Raw genomic sequence first — 17,762 nt, 5'->3', positions numbered from 1 at the left:
TCCTGGCCTTCCTTTATTACAATAACTTTGATTGACACATTTCATCGACAGTCATAAATAATGCAAGTACAGGAAAACGTAATAAATTAAATCATTAGTTATATTTAACCAAATGCCATTGACCAACACAACAGTAATATTATGACATCTCTTCTGACATCATAGTATGCTACTGTACTGTTTGTAGGAAATAAGTTTACAGGAAATCACAAAGATGTGTTTAGCAATTGATTCATGTCTAGGAGTTCAGATATTAATATGAAACTTGATAGGTAATTGACATAATATAATGAAATCATGAAAAGACCTGTCTAAACACCACCTAAACCACAGCCATCCCTGTCTTTGAGGAACCAACCAGGTGGATGTTTCTGTATGGGTGAGTGTAGTGGCAGACATATGGGTTGGTCCTGATCCAGTATATAGCTTGATCCAGTATATAGCTAGTTTTCTGAGGCAGAAAACATATGATGAGTCAGTGTCTTTCAATCCCCAATCGTGCAGACCCTTAAAGTGTGCAGGCTTTTGTTACAGCCCAGTACTAGCATGCCTGAATTAACTAATTAAGGGCTCGAGGAGTTAAGAGTTAGGTGTTAATTGAATTATTGAAATGACACGTGTTTAGCAGCAGACATGCTTGTCTTGTATCAAGACTGTACAAACCTTGATGTTCATCAATTATTTGAAGTGGACTTTGTCAGGTTTTTTATACTCTCACTTTTCCCTTTGGTAGTAGGTGCCTGGTGAGAGAGGTGGGAAGATTTATATCTGTGCTTTCAGTAACACATGACATTATGTTGCTTTTCTGTGTAGTAACACTGTAATTACACTGGCATTACAATATTGATACATAGTGCTTTATTTTGCTTTGCTTTCTAATTACAAAGGAATTTAGTTATTAAACCGTCTTTATAAACTGGGTGGTTCGAGCCCTGAATGCTGATTGGCTGACAGCTGTGGTATATCAGACTGTATACCACGGGTATGACAAAACATTTATTTTTACTGCTCGAATTAAGTTGGTAAACAGTTTATAATAACAGTAAGGCACCCCGGGGGTTTGTGATATATGGCCAATATACCACGGCTAAGGGCAGTGTCCAGGCATTCCGCGTTGCGCCTTGCCTAAGAACAGCCCTTAGCCATGGTATATTGGCCATATACCACACCTCCTCGGGCCTTATTGCTTAAGTATTCCATTTGTGTAAAACCCTTCACTTCCATTACTATGTCATTACAAGACAATTACCATAGTACTATGGAAGTACAATGTTGTAACTAGCGTAATCATAGCATTCCTACACAGGTATAAGAGCAACTTGAAGAAAGATTTAACCACATTTCACTGCTCTTTAAATGGTTTCATTTTTTAAAATGTATCCGTGGTTTTACCAGGTAAGTTGACTGAGAACACGTTCTCATTTACAGCAACGACCTGGGGAATAGTTACAGGGGAGAGGAGGGGGATGAATGAGCCAATTGTAAACTGGGGATTATTGGGTGACCGTGATGGTTTGGACACCGGGGTTAACACCCCTACTCCTACGATAAGTGCCATGGGATCTTTAATGACCTCAGAGAGTCAGGACACCCGTTTAACGTTCCATCCGAAAGACGGCACCCTACACAGGGCAGTGTCCCCAATCACTGCCCTGGGGCATTGGGATATTTMTTAGACCAGAGGAAAGAGTGCCTCCTACTGGTCCTCTAACACCACTTGAAAGGAAAGGCAACAAAAGCAGGAAAAAAAGAGCAGAACTCACCCCAGCCAAGAAAAGTTTCAACACCTCATCTCTCACCTGGTATTAACATGACAAAGAAGGAGTAGTAGTAAGGGTACATAATATCTATACAGTTAGTGTACATTATTCACTATTGTAACACTATTAAATTATATAAGATCTTTAAGGATGGACAAATACCCTTTTCTCTGCAAAACATCCAGTCAGCAAAATGAAGAGGCCCTGAAAAACATCACACAATGAATACAATGGTACAAATGAATTACAGCTAATTTCACTCAATAGTTTCAGACAGGAATATCTGTAATGGAAAATGGATGAAAAAGTACCTGAAAGGAGTTTATGATGGTGAAAGCATAATGCATCAGATCACCCATTGGTGCTTTGACATCAATGGTGTGCACAAAGAATCCCAAAACCCATGTTACCCCAAAGACTGGTGTTAAAAAGACCATCACTTTCATGATGCTTTTGGCTGCCTCTTTCTCATCGGTTTTACTCCCATCAGAGACAGTGGACTTTAGGAGTGTCATGATGACAACACCCATGGAGAAGAGATTCATCAAAACAATCGTCCAGACAGGCAGAAGAAATGCGTGAATGGACCCCTTCAGAGGTCCCTCGTAAGTGAGCCAGCAGGTTTCCGTGTCGTGGTAGGGTTTCCCTGTGTATTTGTAGTACACATAGGTAGCTGACACTATCAGTGTGGGACAGATGTAGCCGAGGATGGTGGACAGGAGCAAATATACCCTCTTCCTCAGCGGGTGGAAGATGAAGATGAGCTGGTGTAGTAGCATGATGCTGAGGCATAGCATCCAGCAGAACATAGCCAGGAAGAAGAACTGCTCGGTCACGGTCAGGATGAGGCACCAGGTAGAAGTTTTGATGCTGGGGAAGCAGGCGGCCAGGAAACTGCAGTCGGCCAGTAACAGGCACAGTGAGATGTTGACCAGGGCCGTGTGGCGGAAGTGCGAGAGGTTGGACTTGACGACGGCCGACCACACCAGCGCCTCAATGATGAGGAAGATGAGGAGGGAGCAGATGGACACGCCGAGGCCCACGTAGGTGATCTCATCCAGAAAGAGCAGGGTCACCGGGAACTTTGACATCAGCACTGAAAAGGAGGTCAGGTGGGTGCACTCGCAATAGCTTCTATTGTTGACCCTTTCATTCCACTTGCAGCCTTCTTCAGACCATTCATTCAATGTGGTGTTCCAGAACACACAGAGGATGTTGGAGTCTTGAGCCATCGACTGGTTGATGGGAAAGTCCAATTTGATGTCTATTATGGAGTCATTGCTGTTTTGCAGTGTGGCTGACACCACAATGCTAGGGAACTTATAGCCTGAGAATTTTGAATTGTCTAATTTGTCAGCTAGATTTTTTACTCCCACAGTTTTCACTATTCCCGAGGACAGGGCCAATTTGACCTCTACGCCAAACACAATGTCATTGCAAGATGTGCTGTTTTGAACATTGCAGAGTTTGAGTTGTATATTTGGGGTGTCATTTCCGTCACTGGTATTCATTTTGATGTTATTCACTAGACCCTCGATAGACGTGAGGTATTTTGAGGACATGTCGTATTCAAGGGTTTTGTTGACTGCCTTCCAAGTGTTATTCAACATGTTGCTTGCTGCACCAAGAAATCCCTGAAAAATAAATATACATTTATGTTTCTGTATGAGATATATTGTACACGACTGTATAACTGTTGTTTTGGGTATGGCTCACATCTAAAATGGAGTTATCCAGGGTGATGGTTTCTGATGCTCTCGACATGATGTCCAGAACATTGATGGATGCACTCAGATCAGCAACTGAGTCAGCAACCAGGCTGCTCTTCAAATCAGAAAAGATTTGAATAGCAACCTGCAGAGTGGCCCCAAGTCCCTCTTTAAAATCCTGTGATGTAAAAACAAACATGGAATAGTAACTTTGTTTCCCATACCAACACATTCTACAGGCCCAGAGTATTTCAACGCAAGTCACACATCATTCCAGTGGCTGGATGTGTAGTTGAAGAATGTGAGATATCATATGACCAACCCGTGAGTAGTGTTGTCATATTACTAAATGGCAGGAATGCACTTTTACAGAAAATGTAGGCATTCACCAAAACATTACCAATGTTCCATATCAACTTTACAGTATAAGAGTTGTGTGAGTGCAGAATGTGAAAGGCCATACTCACTGCTGCTGCATTGACAACTTTGTTTAGCTGCTCATTGACACAGTTATCCAGCACTTGCATCCATTCAGGCCCCTTGCATGTCCGCTCTTTGTACCCCACTCTATTCACCTCACATTTTCGTATGGTAACAGTTACACCTTTTGGAGTTTTTGGCCAAACATTATTTTCTTCAGGACAAGCCTGGTTCTTGTCCTGAGCTGAATATAAACAGCAGTAAAGAGTATTAATAGGAATTAAGCCTCCACTTCATTGTGTGAACTTCATTGTGTGAACAATTCATCTTCTTCATCCCTTCTGGATGTAAGGGGACTTTAACAAATCACTTAAGAAACACATTTGAAGGATAGTAATTAACTGGTGTGGCTTTTCTTTTGTTCATCTTTTTTTTAAGGACTCATACAATCTGAACATACCATATATCACTGGGATAGTTATGCTTGCAATCTTGTTCTCATCCATCTGGTTTTTAAAGTTGACGATGACAACATGGGGTGAGCTTGATGGATTGCAATTTATAGATATCACTGTGGTGTAGGCTATCCCCGCTGGTGGTTCTAGAATAGAATGGTGTCACACTTTATTTGGATAGTGAAGATGTTCCATCTGTAGATGCTCTACAGATGGTCAAACTATCCACAAACTATCTGTTGATAAGCAACTGCTTATTTTTATTGAGTTACTGCAACTTTAATCATTTTGAGCACAAAAACAAATAAGGTGATACATAGTTCAAGACACAAGACTAAGAGTTCCTGGTACCTGGTTGAGTTTGGAGATTTGTAGTTTGGAGATTATTTTGGTAAAACCAAGTGARCGTGTATTGCTCTGTGCTGTTATCGATGGTTGCGGTGACTGTAACATGAGGCGCTGCATCTTGGCAATCTACAGTCAGTGGGTCACTCGTCATGGTGATCTTATCTGGTAGCAGGGCTACCTTCAACTCTGCAGAGGCTGCGTGCACAATGGACCCTTTGGAAAATCCACACTTATAAATCCCTTCAGAAGCATTTAAAAGAGGGATAAAATAGTTAATCATCACTCAAAAAGCAATAAACATTATCATCAGTAGGCCTATTTCAACATCGAATAAAATGAGATGCTATATTTACAATGACTTCATAAACATGAAATAGAATCCTACACCCTCGACTTATATTGGCAAGCATCATAGGTCTCTCAGACTCACCTGCCCAGTTCCCTGACAACTTTAATATTTGGACTGTGGTATAATTGGATGGCGTTTCATTGGGGAATGAGACGGTTATGCTGCTTCCAGTGTTCAGATCAAATGTCTTATTTCCTTTTAACAGTTTCCAGTTCCAAGAGCCGTTTGCTTTCTCTTCAAATCTGCAGTTTAGCATCGGTGTTGAGGAGAATTTCACTGTGTCCATTGGATACTGAATGCTCACGAGTCCTGTGGAAAAGCAAAAACATACAGTATCAATGCAATAAATAATACAATACATCCTTACACGCTTTACATAATCATTTCCAACATAACATCATCTATTTCATACCATAATCCTTGCCACATTTCTCAGTATGAAACTGTCTCTGCACTTGTTTGTATGATTCGGCGAAGGTCATCATAGTATCGAAAGCTTAGCAAGTTAAACTCTGAAACTGCAACTGATTGGAGTGTGCAGAGACTCCCTTTWWAAAAAWATATATATACTGTATATAATATTTTCTCGTGTGACTTATCTGAGCCTAATGCCTGGGTGTTTTTGMCAGATCTACTCATGGTCTTAATATCACTACGTGAAATGACTGTACTGTATTGGAAGGGGCAGGGCATTTACCTGATGTTTCAACAGCTATTTTGCCAACAGTAGGTTCCAGGTCAGCTATTATTTTTGCAAGTGTATCAGTCAGAAATATGACACTGAGATCCACTTTGAAATCAACAATTTGGCCAGCATCCCTTATGTGTCAGTATTGAGTTGCCAATGGGTGAAAGGGAGACAAAAACAGAAATTGATGTTGCACCTTTGGGGAGAAAAACAAGCACTCTGCCAAATATTAAGCAATGAGAAAATACATCTAATACATTTAGATTTCAGTACCTCGGTCCAGACACATTGAGGTACCCAAACCCATGTAATTGTTTAAAACCATCTGTAAGCTGAGAGAAAAAGGACGTTTTATCATCAATATTACATATACTGTGTGTTCAGGTGTCACTTTAACTCATTATACATGTTAATCATTTTTATCAAAACCAAAACTACTATTTCAGCGAATTTGAATTCCCAAAAATAAAAATGAAAATGTACCTGTTTTTTGATAGTATCAGTTTGATAAATTGTTAATCTCACTTGGACTGTTCCATTTAAGCGAACTATGTCAACAAAAACAAACAATTATAATAGTGTAAAATATACAGTAACACTGCAACAARAACAATAACTACATTAATAATAGCAGTGGATGACAATTAGTAGAAACAACAGCAACAATGATACAATGAAGAAGGAATCATAACAATACTTTTTTTAATAGTATCAACTAGGGCTAGGCTACTGATCATATAGAAGAATGATAGTAGAAATAACAGTATCAGCAGCAGTACCTTTCACTTTGGGTATGCAGAAGGCTGGGTAGTGAGAAATATTTGCGTTACAATATGTGTCATTGCAACACTGGAAATTGCCACACACGTCGTTACTCCAGATGTACGCTGATGAACAGTTACACGTAGAAGCATTCCCGACAATTTGACATTCTACAAAGAAACACACATGATCATTCGGGCTATGGATGAAACACTGATAGAGAAGCATTTTAAACACATTTTTCTCTATGAAACCATATTTGGTAGAAATAGTGATACTGTACCTGCTGTTAGTTCAAGCAGTTCAATAGTCACTGTTGTATTAGGTGTTGCTATTTGCTTGATTGCTGATAGAGCACCAGAGACGTACATCGTAGCATTGCTTTCTATCATGAACTCAGCCATGTAGGTATCTAAAACAACCAGTGACATAAAGGAAACATTTTGGCAAATAGGCATGAGAGCCTGTTCGACTTCTGATTTAAATCATAAGAGGAGAGGGTCTTCAAGTGTGCATCTGCTTGTGTGAGTTACTTAGTAATTTCACATTTCCTCATGCATTCCCTTTATGGTTCTTTTCATAGAGAGTAAGCTGCTTGGTTTGTTATGTATTCAGACATACATGTATAAATAACTCACCCACTGCTAAGGCCTGTGTGAATGAAGAGAGAGACACATTATATTTCATCACTAAAGGAACATTATAAACTGGCTGATTTGAGCCCTGAATGCTGATTGGCTGACAGCGGTAGTATATCAGACCYTATACCACGGGTATGACAAAACATTTATTTTTACTACTCTAATTATGTTGGTAACCAGTTTATAATATCAATAAGGCACCTCAGGGGTTTGTGATATATGGCCAATATACCACGGCTAAGGGCTGTATCCGGGCACTCTGCATTGCGTTGTGCATAAGAACAGCCCTTAACCGTGGCATATTGGCCATATACCACACCCCCTCTGACCACTAGAATTAATCTGTGAGATAATATACATTAATTAAGTTACTTCCATTTCTCTATAACATGTTTAGTTTTTATCTGTGCTATACTTGATTTACTTGGCTAACATCCATGGCTCCTGTGTAAATTGTCTTARCGGCTCATTTCAAATACCATTACAATGTACTGCTTACCTGRTGGTAGTGGAATACCACACCAATGAAAAGTATTACAGCTCTGGCCCACATCGTTTGTCTGATGGAAGTAAAGAAGATGGACACTGCTTCAATAATTTGGACACATTACTTAATTACAATGTTTGGCTCTTCGAGTGAAACAAAAAGTGAAGACATAACATCAATTTTCTGATAGTCAATACCCATTGTTGTTATATTTGTCTCATTTGAGTCTGTGTCTATTTGTTGCTTTTATTATTCTATTCAGATGTTATTATCCATCTCTGGGAATGTATTTCCTTTTCTTTTTAATATTTCCCTGTGAGGTAGCTACTTAAATAATGAATACACGTCATAACCATTATAACCTCGTATCTCATGTGCTCCTTTCCCTGAAGTACACAAAGTCATAATTTAACTAGACAAACTTTCCTTTGCATTACTTTGCATTTTCCCCGTAACACAAACACAGGAGACAGTGAGCTTGTCCTGCTGAACTGCTGATGGTGCACTGAATGATCCTTGTCAATCTCTCTGATCAATAAACAAAACCCAGAACAATGCACGTACTATGTACACTGTTCGGTATGTCCTTTCAACAATTTACATGCCWGAAGAGTCCCTTCAGAAAGTATTCAAACCCCTTGACTTTTTCCACATTTTGTTGTGTTACAGTCTGAATTCAAAATGGAATAAATATTTTTTTTCTCTCACCCATCTACACACAATACCCCATAATGACAAAGTGAAACATGTTTTTATAAAATTTTGCAAATATATTGAAAATGACATACAGAAATATCTAATTTACATAAGTATTCACAACTCTGAGTCAATAAATGTCTTTCTGGATAAGTCTCTAAGAGTTTTGCACACCTGGATCATAAATTATTATWAAAAAAATTGCTTTGARAGACATTTTGAAGTCTTGCCATAGATTTTCAAGCCGATATAAGTCAAAACTSTAACTAGGCCACTCAGGAACAWTCCATGTSGTCTTGGTAAGCAACTCAAGTGTAAATTTGGCCTTGTCTTTTTGCTTATTGTRCTGCTGAAAGGTGAATTTGTCTCCCAATGTCTGTTGGAAAGCAGATTGAATCAGGTTTTKGCTAGGATTTTGCATGTGATTAGCTTRATTCCGTTTATTTTTATRCCTAAAAAACTCCCTAGTCCTTGACGATCACAAGCATACCCWTAACATAATGCAGCCACCACATTGCTTGAAAATATGAAGAGTGGTACTCAGTGAAGTGTTGTGTTGGATTTGCCCCAACATAACATTGTAACAATCGTCTGTGGTGGTAGAAGGATCGGACCAAAGCGCAGCGTGGTAAGTGTTCATGTCTTTTTAATAAACAAAACTGAACACTGGAACAAAACAATAAACGAAGTGAACAAACGAAACAGTACCGTGTGGCAACAAACACTGACACGGAAGACAAACACCCACAAACCAAAAGACAAAACAGGCTACCTAAATATGGTTCCCAATCAGAGACAATGACAAACACCTGCCTCTGATTGAGAACCATATCAGGCCAAACGACAAACCCATCATAGAAACACAAAACATAGATAACCCACCCAACTCACGCCCTGACCACACTAAAACAAAGAAAATACAAAAGAACTATGGTCAGAACGTGACAAACATGTTGTATTCAGGACATAAAGTAAATTTCTTTGCCACATTTTTTGCCGTTTTACTTTAATGCCTTATTGCAAACAGGACGCATGTTTTGGAATAGTTTTATTCTGTACAGGCTTCCTTCTTTTCACTCTATCATTTAGGTTAGTATTGTGGAGTAACTACAATGTTGTTGATCCATCCTCAGTTTTCTCCCTTCACAGCCATTAAACTCTGCAACGGTTTTAAAGTCACCCGTTGGCCTCATGGTGAAATGCCTGAATGGTTTCCTTTGTCTCCGGCAACTGAGTTAGGAAGGACGCCTGTATCTTTGTAGTGACCGGGTGTATTGATACACCATCCAAAGTGTAATAACTTAATAACTTCACCATGCTCAAAGAGATATTCAATGTCTGTTTTTTTTCTTTTTCTTTTACTCATCTACCAATAGGTGCCCTTATTTGCGAGGCATGTGGTAAACCTCCRTGGTCTTTGTGGTTGATTTTGTGTTTGAAATACAATGCTCGACTGAGGGACCTTGTAGATAATTTTATGTGTGGGGTACAGAGATGTGTTAAACACTATCTTTGCGCACAGAGTGAGTCCATGCAACTTATTATGTGACTTGTTAAGTAGTGATGGGTCGTTCGTGAACGAGTCGGCTCTATGAGCCGGCTCTTGTAGGTGAACGTTGGGAGCCGGCTCGCATATCAGAAGAGCCAAATCTATTTATAAAACTATTATAAAATTAAGATATGAATAATCAAAAGATTTGAATGAATAGAATTAACTAATTCAAAGAACGAAAAAATAAATCGAATAATATAGGCCTAAATGCTCAAGRGCACAGACATTCGTTCTGACTGTCTGCTCAGACTAACAGCCTCACCTGTTGTTCCTGTCAATCAAGCACGCAGTGTCAACCAATGAACCAAAGATACGTGAGGGAGTGCCGAGCCAACTCAATCACAGTCACACACTTAACAGCCGAGGAGAGAAAGGAAAACAACAGCTGGAAAATGTGAAAACAACAGCTGGAAAATGAGTCGGAAGCACAGTAGCATTTGGATGCATTTTAATAATGTAGACAATGTTAGAGCACAGTGTAGAATTTGCCAAAACAAAATCTCATATAACGCRGGTTCTATGCACAACCTACAGCGGCATATGCGATCTGTGCACCCAACTGTGAAGCTAGCTGTAGCGGAGCTAGTGATAGTGGTGGAGCCAGCATCTCCACATGTGGAGATGTATCCACTCAGTCAAGTAGTCCTACTCCGCGACCCACAGCAACACAGTCTTCTATGGACCAGTTTATGCCAAAGTCTATGTCTGTAGCAAAAGAAGGCCAAATTGATATTGCATTGGCTAAAATGACTGCCACCGATTTCCAGCCATTTTCGATCATGGAAATTATAGCAATAGTCTAAATCCAATGTACACAATTCCAAGCAGGAAAACCCTTTCAAAATCACTTATTCCACAACTGTACGAGAGTACACAGGAAAGAGTCCAAAAAGCTACTGCAGTTTGCCTTACCACTGACTGCTGGACATCAAAGGTAACCACTTTTTAGATGTCGGTTACATGTCACTTCATTGAAGATTTTTCGATGTCTAGCTGTCTTCTGGACTGCTTTGAGTTCAGCGACAGACATACCTTWGGGAACTTGACAGAGGAACTGTTGAGAGTGGCCATAGAATGGCAAGTAGATGGAAAAGTGGTATGTTGTGTTAGCAACAATACAGCTAACATAACCTAATCCATGAAAATGTTTAAATGGACCCATCACCCATGTCTTGCCCAGACAATCAACCTGATTGTAAGAGATGCTCTGAATGTGATGAAGCCCACTGTGGACAAAAGTGAAAGCAGCTGTGGAATATTTCCACAGGAGCACAGTAGGTGCTGAAAAACTAAAGTCTACACAACGCCAGATGGGGATGCCTGAGCTGAGGCCTAAACAAGACTGCACTACAAAGTGGAATTCAACATTTTAAAAGGTTGAAGCGGTTTCTTGAGTCAAAGGATGCCAGCCATCATCTCTACCCTGGCCATCGTCAATGCACCTGTTGATGCTCTGAACCAAGAGGAATGGGAGGTGGTGGAGCATGTGTGCAGAGTCCTGGAACCCTTTGAGCAGGTCACTGTGGAGATCAGTGGAGAGAGGTACAGTAAGCAGTTATTACTACATCATTATTTAATCCAGTAATTATATATGTATATGAGCAGTAGATGAGAATGTAGTATCAGTAGACAAAACATGAACCTGAACTAATAAGTTACTGTTCTCTCTTTTCAACTATGTGACAGCCTCAAAAATGATATTCCTGTGTAAGGGTCTGCAGCGAATCACAGCCAGTCGCCAGAGAGAAGCAAATGTAACCACAGGACATGTGACAGAGTTGATGGACACCCTATGTTCATCAATGGACAGAAAGTTCCACAGAATGGAATATAATCACGTGCTATCAGAAACCGCTGAACTTGACCCCAGGTTTAAGAAGTTAGCCTTCAGTGATGCGTTGAGCGATTGATGAGGCTCTTCAAAGAATAACCTCTGCAGCAGGGAGGGTCAGCCCCAGCAGTCAGCTGGCTCAGGCACCAGGGCAACAGGAAGAAGAGGGATCAGATGGAGCAGAAGCACCAGCAGTAGTGCCACAAACGTCTGCTGTTTGGATGTTGTTTGACGAGAGAGCAACTGAGGATGTAGCACGAAGGAATCCCTCAGCAGATGCCATAATGCCATAATGGAGGTCCGATCCTATTTGGAGGAGCCCCTCCAATCTGCAGATCCTCTGAGCTGGAGGAAGACCAAGGCCTCTGTCTACCCACGGCTTACTAAAGTCATGACAGGGAGACTCTGCATAGTGGCCACATCCGTTCCCTCTGAGAGGGTCTTCTCGAAAACGGGACAAATAATTACTGAGAGAAGAAACCGCATCAGCCCCTCGAAAGTGAGGCAGCTTTTTGGTGAGCTGAGCCGAACGAGCCGGCTCACTGAAAAGAGCCGGAATGCCTATCACTATGTTTTTTTAAACATTTTTACTCATTAACTTATTTAGGCTTGCCATAACAAGCTTTGACCTTATGGAGTATTGTGTGTAGGCCAGTGACATAAAATCTCAATTTAATACTCAACAAAATGTGGAAAAAGTCAAGGGGTTTGAATACCTTCTGAAGGCACTGTCGGTATTGATAAAAACGATTCTAAAAATGTAACTGCAATAGAGCATGCTGGGAAATATAGTGATGGGTGTAGTTTTGGTTCAACTCTGGTTATTGACACCTACACTGGGGGTAATTGTACTTCTTCACAGTGTTAATTTAACTGATATGAAAGGGACACATTTGTAGGCTTTCARATATTTCAAGAAACTTTTAGAATTCTGAAGAACCGTAGATGCCACGTCAAGCACTTCACACTTAACTCAAAGGTTCTTTATCGCGTAAGAGTTCTCCAAGGAACCTTAAGAGCTGAGGATGAACCATTAAAGAATGTTCATTTTTTCCAGTGTAGACCGCCATGGCACACATAAATGCATATGGTTATTAACTAAATATCCTCAACATTTTACTTGAGGTAATTTAACAGTGAAAAGGGTTGGCCTACACATTCAGCTGGATCTTACACGATCTTACATGATACTTAAACCTATGGGCTAGCACAATTACACAATAAAAACAAATTGTTCTATATAGTGCCAAATAAAGGTTATTTGGCTTGTAACCATAGCAGAACCCTTGTATATAAAGAACCATGCTCATAAGGTTCTAAATGGAACTTGTATGGTGCTTTTTTCTTCTATATAGCACCAAAAAAGGGTTCCACAATGGTTACAACCCTTTTGGGGCTGTATAGATTGTTTTATTTTATGGTTCTTTATAGAACCTTCATGGAGGTTATAGGGGTTACAGAACCTTTATGGAGGTTCTCTATCTCAAAGGTTATTTTTAGAACTATAACGTTTTTTATTCTGGTTTAATAGCCATATTATATTGTTAAAACACCATATGTTTCATTATTGTGTTAATTGTGTTATTGTGTTTATTAACTAATTGAATCAGGTGTGTTAGCTCTGGAATGGCTGAGGAGAGAACTGAGAACTACTGACTTAGTCAAACATTCTCAATTGACACAAGTCTATACATTAGTTTTTCACAAGACACCATCACTGGACATATACTGTACAAAATGTAATAGCATAACACAACAGATCAGATAAACTGGAATGACAGTCTCACTCACGGTTGCACAAAAAGAGCCATGAAAAACCACGCCTCAAATATTCTAATAAGCCACCCCTTCATTTTTTATAATCACTGAAAGAGGATAGAACCCTTTTTTGAATGGCAATGAACCATTGAGTCAGTATGGTTCCACATTCTTTGTTACTGCAGATATAGATATTACTGCACGGTCGGAACTAGAAGCACAAGCATTTCGCTACACTCGCATTTTGCTACACTCGCATTACCATCTGCTAACCATGTGTATGTGACCAATAAAATTTGATTTGATTTAGAACCATCACCCTTCCCAGAGAACCCGTGTGTACAAAACATCCTGGTGCGTTTAGAGGTTATCACAGCACAGAAAAAGTAATTATGCCACTTTTATAAAGTAACGTATGGCCTCTCAATATGACATTAATTTGAGCATTAATGAGATGGTACACCAGGTAGTGTGAATAGAACAGAATACTATGCAATAGCAGCCTGTATAAACAGGCAACGTTATTRCAGACACATCTTGTTTCTGTCTATAGAAGCTCACATTATTTAAAAAGAACTTGAGCAGAAATAAACTGGTGTCTCAATTGAAAGCACTTTTTAGGTCTTGGGTCTTGGAAATCTCCCTTAAAAGTCAACTATTTTTCAACATCAATACAACACAGCCATTTTGCTAGCCTAACTAATTATTGGTAACTAAATTTAGAAAAATGTCACAATATTCAAAATGTTTCACACAAAATAAAATGTTCTGTTTAAAGTTATTTTCAAACTATGTACTGGCATACGTTTGAATAAGAATATACAGAGCAACCACCAAGTATTAAGCAGTATGAACCATTTGTAAATGCAGTCCTTCATAGAAATTCTGAAAGATAACATATTTTCAGGAAGAGGAGATACTGACCTTGACTTAAGAAATCTGCTCATAAACCTGGGTTTTACTTGTGAAACCAGTGATCAATAGGTGGGATGCAGTTTGTAATCCATGATCACCAGGAGGCCTTCAGGGTAGACTGAACGCTCACAGTGAAAAAAGCTTGAAAGCAGCACAGGAGATGCGTCAGATGACGATAAGAAGCTGCTTTGAAAAAGTGTTTCCTGCCATTTGCATGGCTGGTATCTCCCAATGCCATCTGGACTGGTCAACACGGGCCTTCAGGCCTTCAACTTTCCATCCACATTTGGCTAACAAATCCAGCTTTTTCTTTCAGAAGGTTACAGACTATATCAATAGGAAATTTTGCCTGGACATTACATGTAATTCCTATACATTTAAATATTATACATTCAATTGAGGAAAGACAGGTGGAACAGTGAGAGGCCCAATGTGTTTAGTTTAGTTGCAAATATTTACCAGCTAGACATTACAGAACACAGTACTTGATGAGGCCTGCCTGTATTGAGCCACAGTTACCTCGTAACTGCTTCAATACTGGTTAATTAAGTGTCTTTTGACGCACACGTGTCAATCTAAGCAACGTAATACAAAAAACCCACCACATCCGCCTGTCGGACTTCCGCATCTGCAGTGGAAGGTGGTCGAGCTACAGCGGTGTTTGTCAGACCATTAGACATCCCATCTGCGTGGAAGGTGGTCGAGCTACACGGTGTTTGTCAGACCATTAGACATCCCATCTGCGGTGGAAGGTGGTCGAGCTACAGCATGTTTGTCAGACCATTAGACATCCCATCTGCGGGTGGAAGGTGTCGAGCTACAGCGTGTTTGTCAGACCATTAGACATCCCATCTGCGGTGGAAGGTGGTCGAGCTACAGCGTGTGTTGTCAGACCATTAGACATCCCATCTGCGGTGGAAGGTGGTCGAGCTACAGCGTGTTGTGTCAGACCATGAGACATCCCATCTGCGGTGGAAGGTGGTCGAGCTACAGCATGTTTGTCAGACCATTAGACATCCCATCTGACGGTGGAAGGTGGTCGAGCTACAGCGATGTTTGTCAGACCATGAGACATCCCATCTGCGGTGGAAGGTGGTCGAGCTACAGCGTGTTTGTCAGACCATTAGACATCCCATCTGCGGTGAAGGTGTCGAGCTACAGCGATGTTTGTCAGACCATTAGACATCCCATCTGCGTGGAAGGTGGTCGAGCTACAGCGATGTTTGTCAGACCATGAGACATCCCATCTGCGGTGGAAGGTGGTCAGCTACAGCGGGTTGTCAGACCATTAGACATCCCATCTGGGTGGAAGGTGGTCGAGCTACAGCGGTGTTTGTCAGACCATTAGACATCCCATCTGCGTGGAAGGTGGTCGAGCTACAGCGTGGTTTGTCAGACCATTAGACATCCCATCTGCGGTGGAAGGTGGTCGAGCTACAGCGGTGTTTGTCAGACCATTAGACATCCCATCTGCGGTGGAAGGTGGTCGAGCTACAGCTGTGTTTGTCAGACCATGAGACATCCTGAAAATCGAATGAAAACGTCTGTAGTGTCCGAACCGTTTGGGCTAAAAACACTGTCATGACACAAAACCAACAAAATCTACCGTACAAGGCAAAACATCCCATTACACCAAAGCCTACTTGCAAACAGTATGTTTATGTTATATATACTTTTCTGAAATTGACCATATAAAATTATCACTGTAATTGCGCACACATTGATGTCAGACATGCAACTACCCCAATGCTCTGTTTCTGATGAATGCAGGGGCAGATTTCAGGAGCAAGACAAGACACCCTCTTTTTGACTGATGACTGATTTAAGGGCATGTACGTGATAGGACTATCTGGCTTATATGATTATGATGGTCATAATGCTTCTTGACGGTGTCATAAAAAGTATTTTCTTAGTCCAAGTAAATTGACACAAGATGGTCATAATGGTCAGGATGGTCATATTTTCTACAAGTTATTTAAAATATGATTAAAAAACATGACTGTAAAGAATGCTTTACAACAACAACAAAGGACTTAAGAAAGGAAAATTCTTGTCAGGGAAAAACACATCTTACTTTACCTTACTGACTTTATTGTCCCAATGGGGAGATGTTTTTGCAGTGTCATGTACACATTTAAAGTGGCATTTAAATACAGCAGAAAACAAATTGACAATACAACATTCATAGCAGTTACATACCAATAAAAAGAGACTAGCTTGCTGGCCTTACTGGGTATCACAACCGGCCGTGATCGGGAGTCCCATAGGGCGGCGCACAATTGGCCCAGCGTCATCCATGTTACGGGAGGGTTTGGCTGGGGTAGGCCATCATTGTAAAATAAGAATTTGTTCTTAACTGACTTGCCTAGCTAAATAAGGTTAAATAAATAAAAAMATAGGAATATTAGCCTGAGCTGTTTAAGAGGGATATCACACCTGGCACAAATTATCGCCTTGTTCTGTTTTTCCTGCCGGGGAAAACCCTATACCTGCACCCAGAGGGGAGTAGCTCAAAGTCCGGGTAGGTTAAGAAAGATTTTACAGTTGTGCCTACTAAAACCTGTAAAATCTTCCCTAACAATAAGCCTTCGATATCAAAAAATATTAAATTACAACTTAATAGGAAGAAGGCAGTTCATGCTGAGGGTGATAGACAGGCTGCAAGAGATGAAAAGACAGATGACTGTAAAGAATGAAGCAAAGAAAGAAGCATTACAACAACAACAACAAAGGACTTAAGACACAAACTTTCAAATGAAAGGAAACATTGTGGCAGGGAAAAAAACACATATTATGTAGGTGTCATAACCAGCCATAAAATAATACAATATACTGTACATCACAACAGATGTAAATATATGGGTCATGACAGTGTTATGACCATATAATGACAGGTTATGACACGTTATGTCAGCTGTTATGACATATTGTGACATGATTATGATCGTGTCATAAAGTGTTATGACTCTGGTTGTCAAGTAAAGGCTTACCTTTTTTAGTACTACATTTATATTGATTACTGCATTTTTGGGTTTAGAGTTTGCAAGAAAGGTATTTCACTGTACTTATGTATGTGACATTAAAACTTGAAACTGTAATAGGTTGACTTTCATACCTCCACAATCTTCAACTGATGCAAAGGCAGGTTGAACATGAACATCTATCATGCTAGACTCATTTACTGATCTCACTCATGACATGACTTGTAGTCTTATTTTAGCATTCACTTTTGCTTTGGATTCAGTTACCACTTTACTGTTATGTCAACCATAAATGTGGTTATACTGTCTATGGGTAGGCCTATGTGTTTTCCTGACCTCACAGATTTGCATAACTACAGTGCATTTGGAGAGTATTCAGAGCCCTTGTCTTTATCCACATTTTGTTACGT

The 17,762-nt window shown here is 40.1% G+C and overlaps 1 protein-coding gene across 1 annotated transcript; it reads right to left on the bottom strand.

Annotated features, from left to right (window-relative positions):
* Nucleotides 1–82: 82 nt before the first annotated feature.
* On the bottom strand, nt 83–14,487 carry LOC112068747 (adhesion G-protein coupled receptor F2-like). The gene is made up of 18 exons (XM_024135947.1): nt 14,381–14,487; nt 7,632–7,692; nt 7,130–7,142; nt 6,775–6,903; nt 6,509–6,661; nt 6,213–6,277; nt 6,003–6,061; nt 5,739–5,860; nt 5,123–5,350; nt 4,696–4,932; nt 4,350–4,490; nt 3,937–4,133; nt 3,477–3,647; nt 2,072–3,394; nt 1,923–1,964; nt 1,764–1,799; nt 664–740; nt 83–451 (listed from the first exon to the last, which is right to left on the bottom strand). Exons 1-17 carry the CDS (start codon nt 14,401–14,403, stop codon nt 675–677), a joined length of 3,066 nt encoding a protein of 1,021 aa, XP_023991715.1. The 5' UTR covers nt 14,404–14,487; the 3' UTR covers nt 83–451; nt 664–674.
* Nucleotides 14,488–17,762: the final 3,275 nt, after the last annotated feature.

Source organism: Salvelinus sp. IW2-2015, unplaced genomic scaffold (assembly GCF_002910315.2).
Source record: "Salvelinus sp. IW2-2015 unplaced genomic scaffold, ASM291031v2 Un_scaffold690, whole genome shotgun sequence".
NCBI classification, from domain to species: Eukaryota; Metazoa; Chordata; class Actinopteri; order Salmoniformes; family Salmonidae; genus Salvelinus; species Salvelinus sp. IW2-2015.
This window is presented reverse-complemented; position numbering and strand designations above follow the sequence as displayed.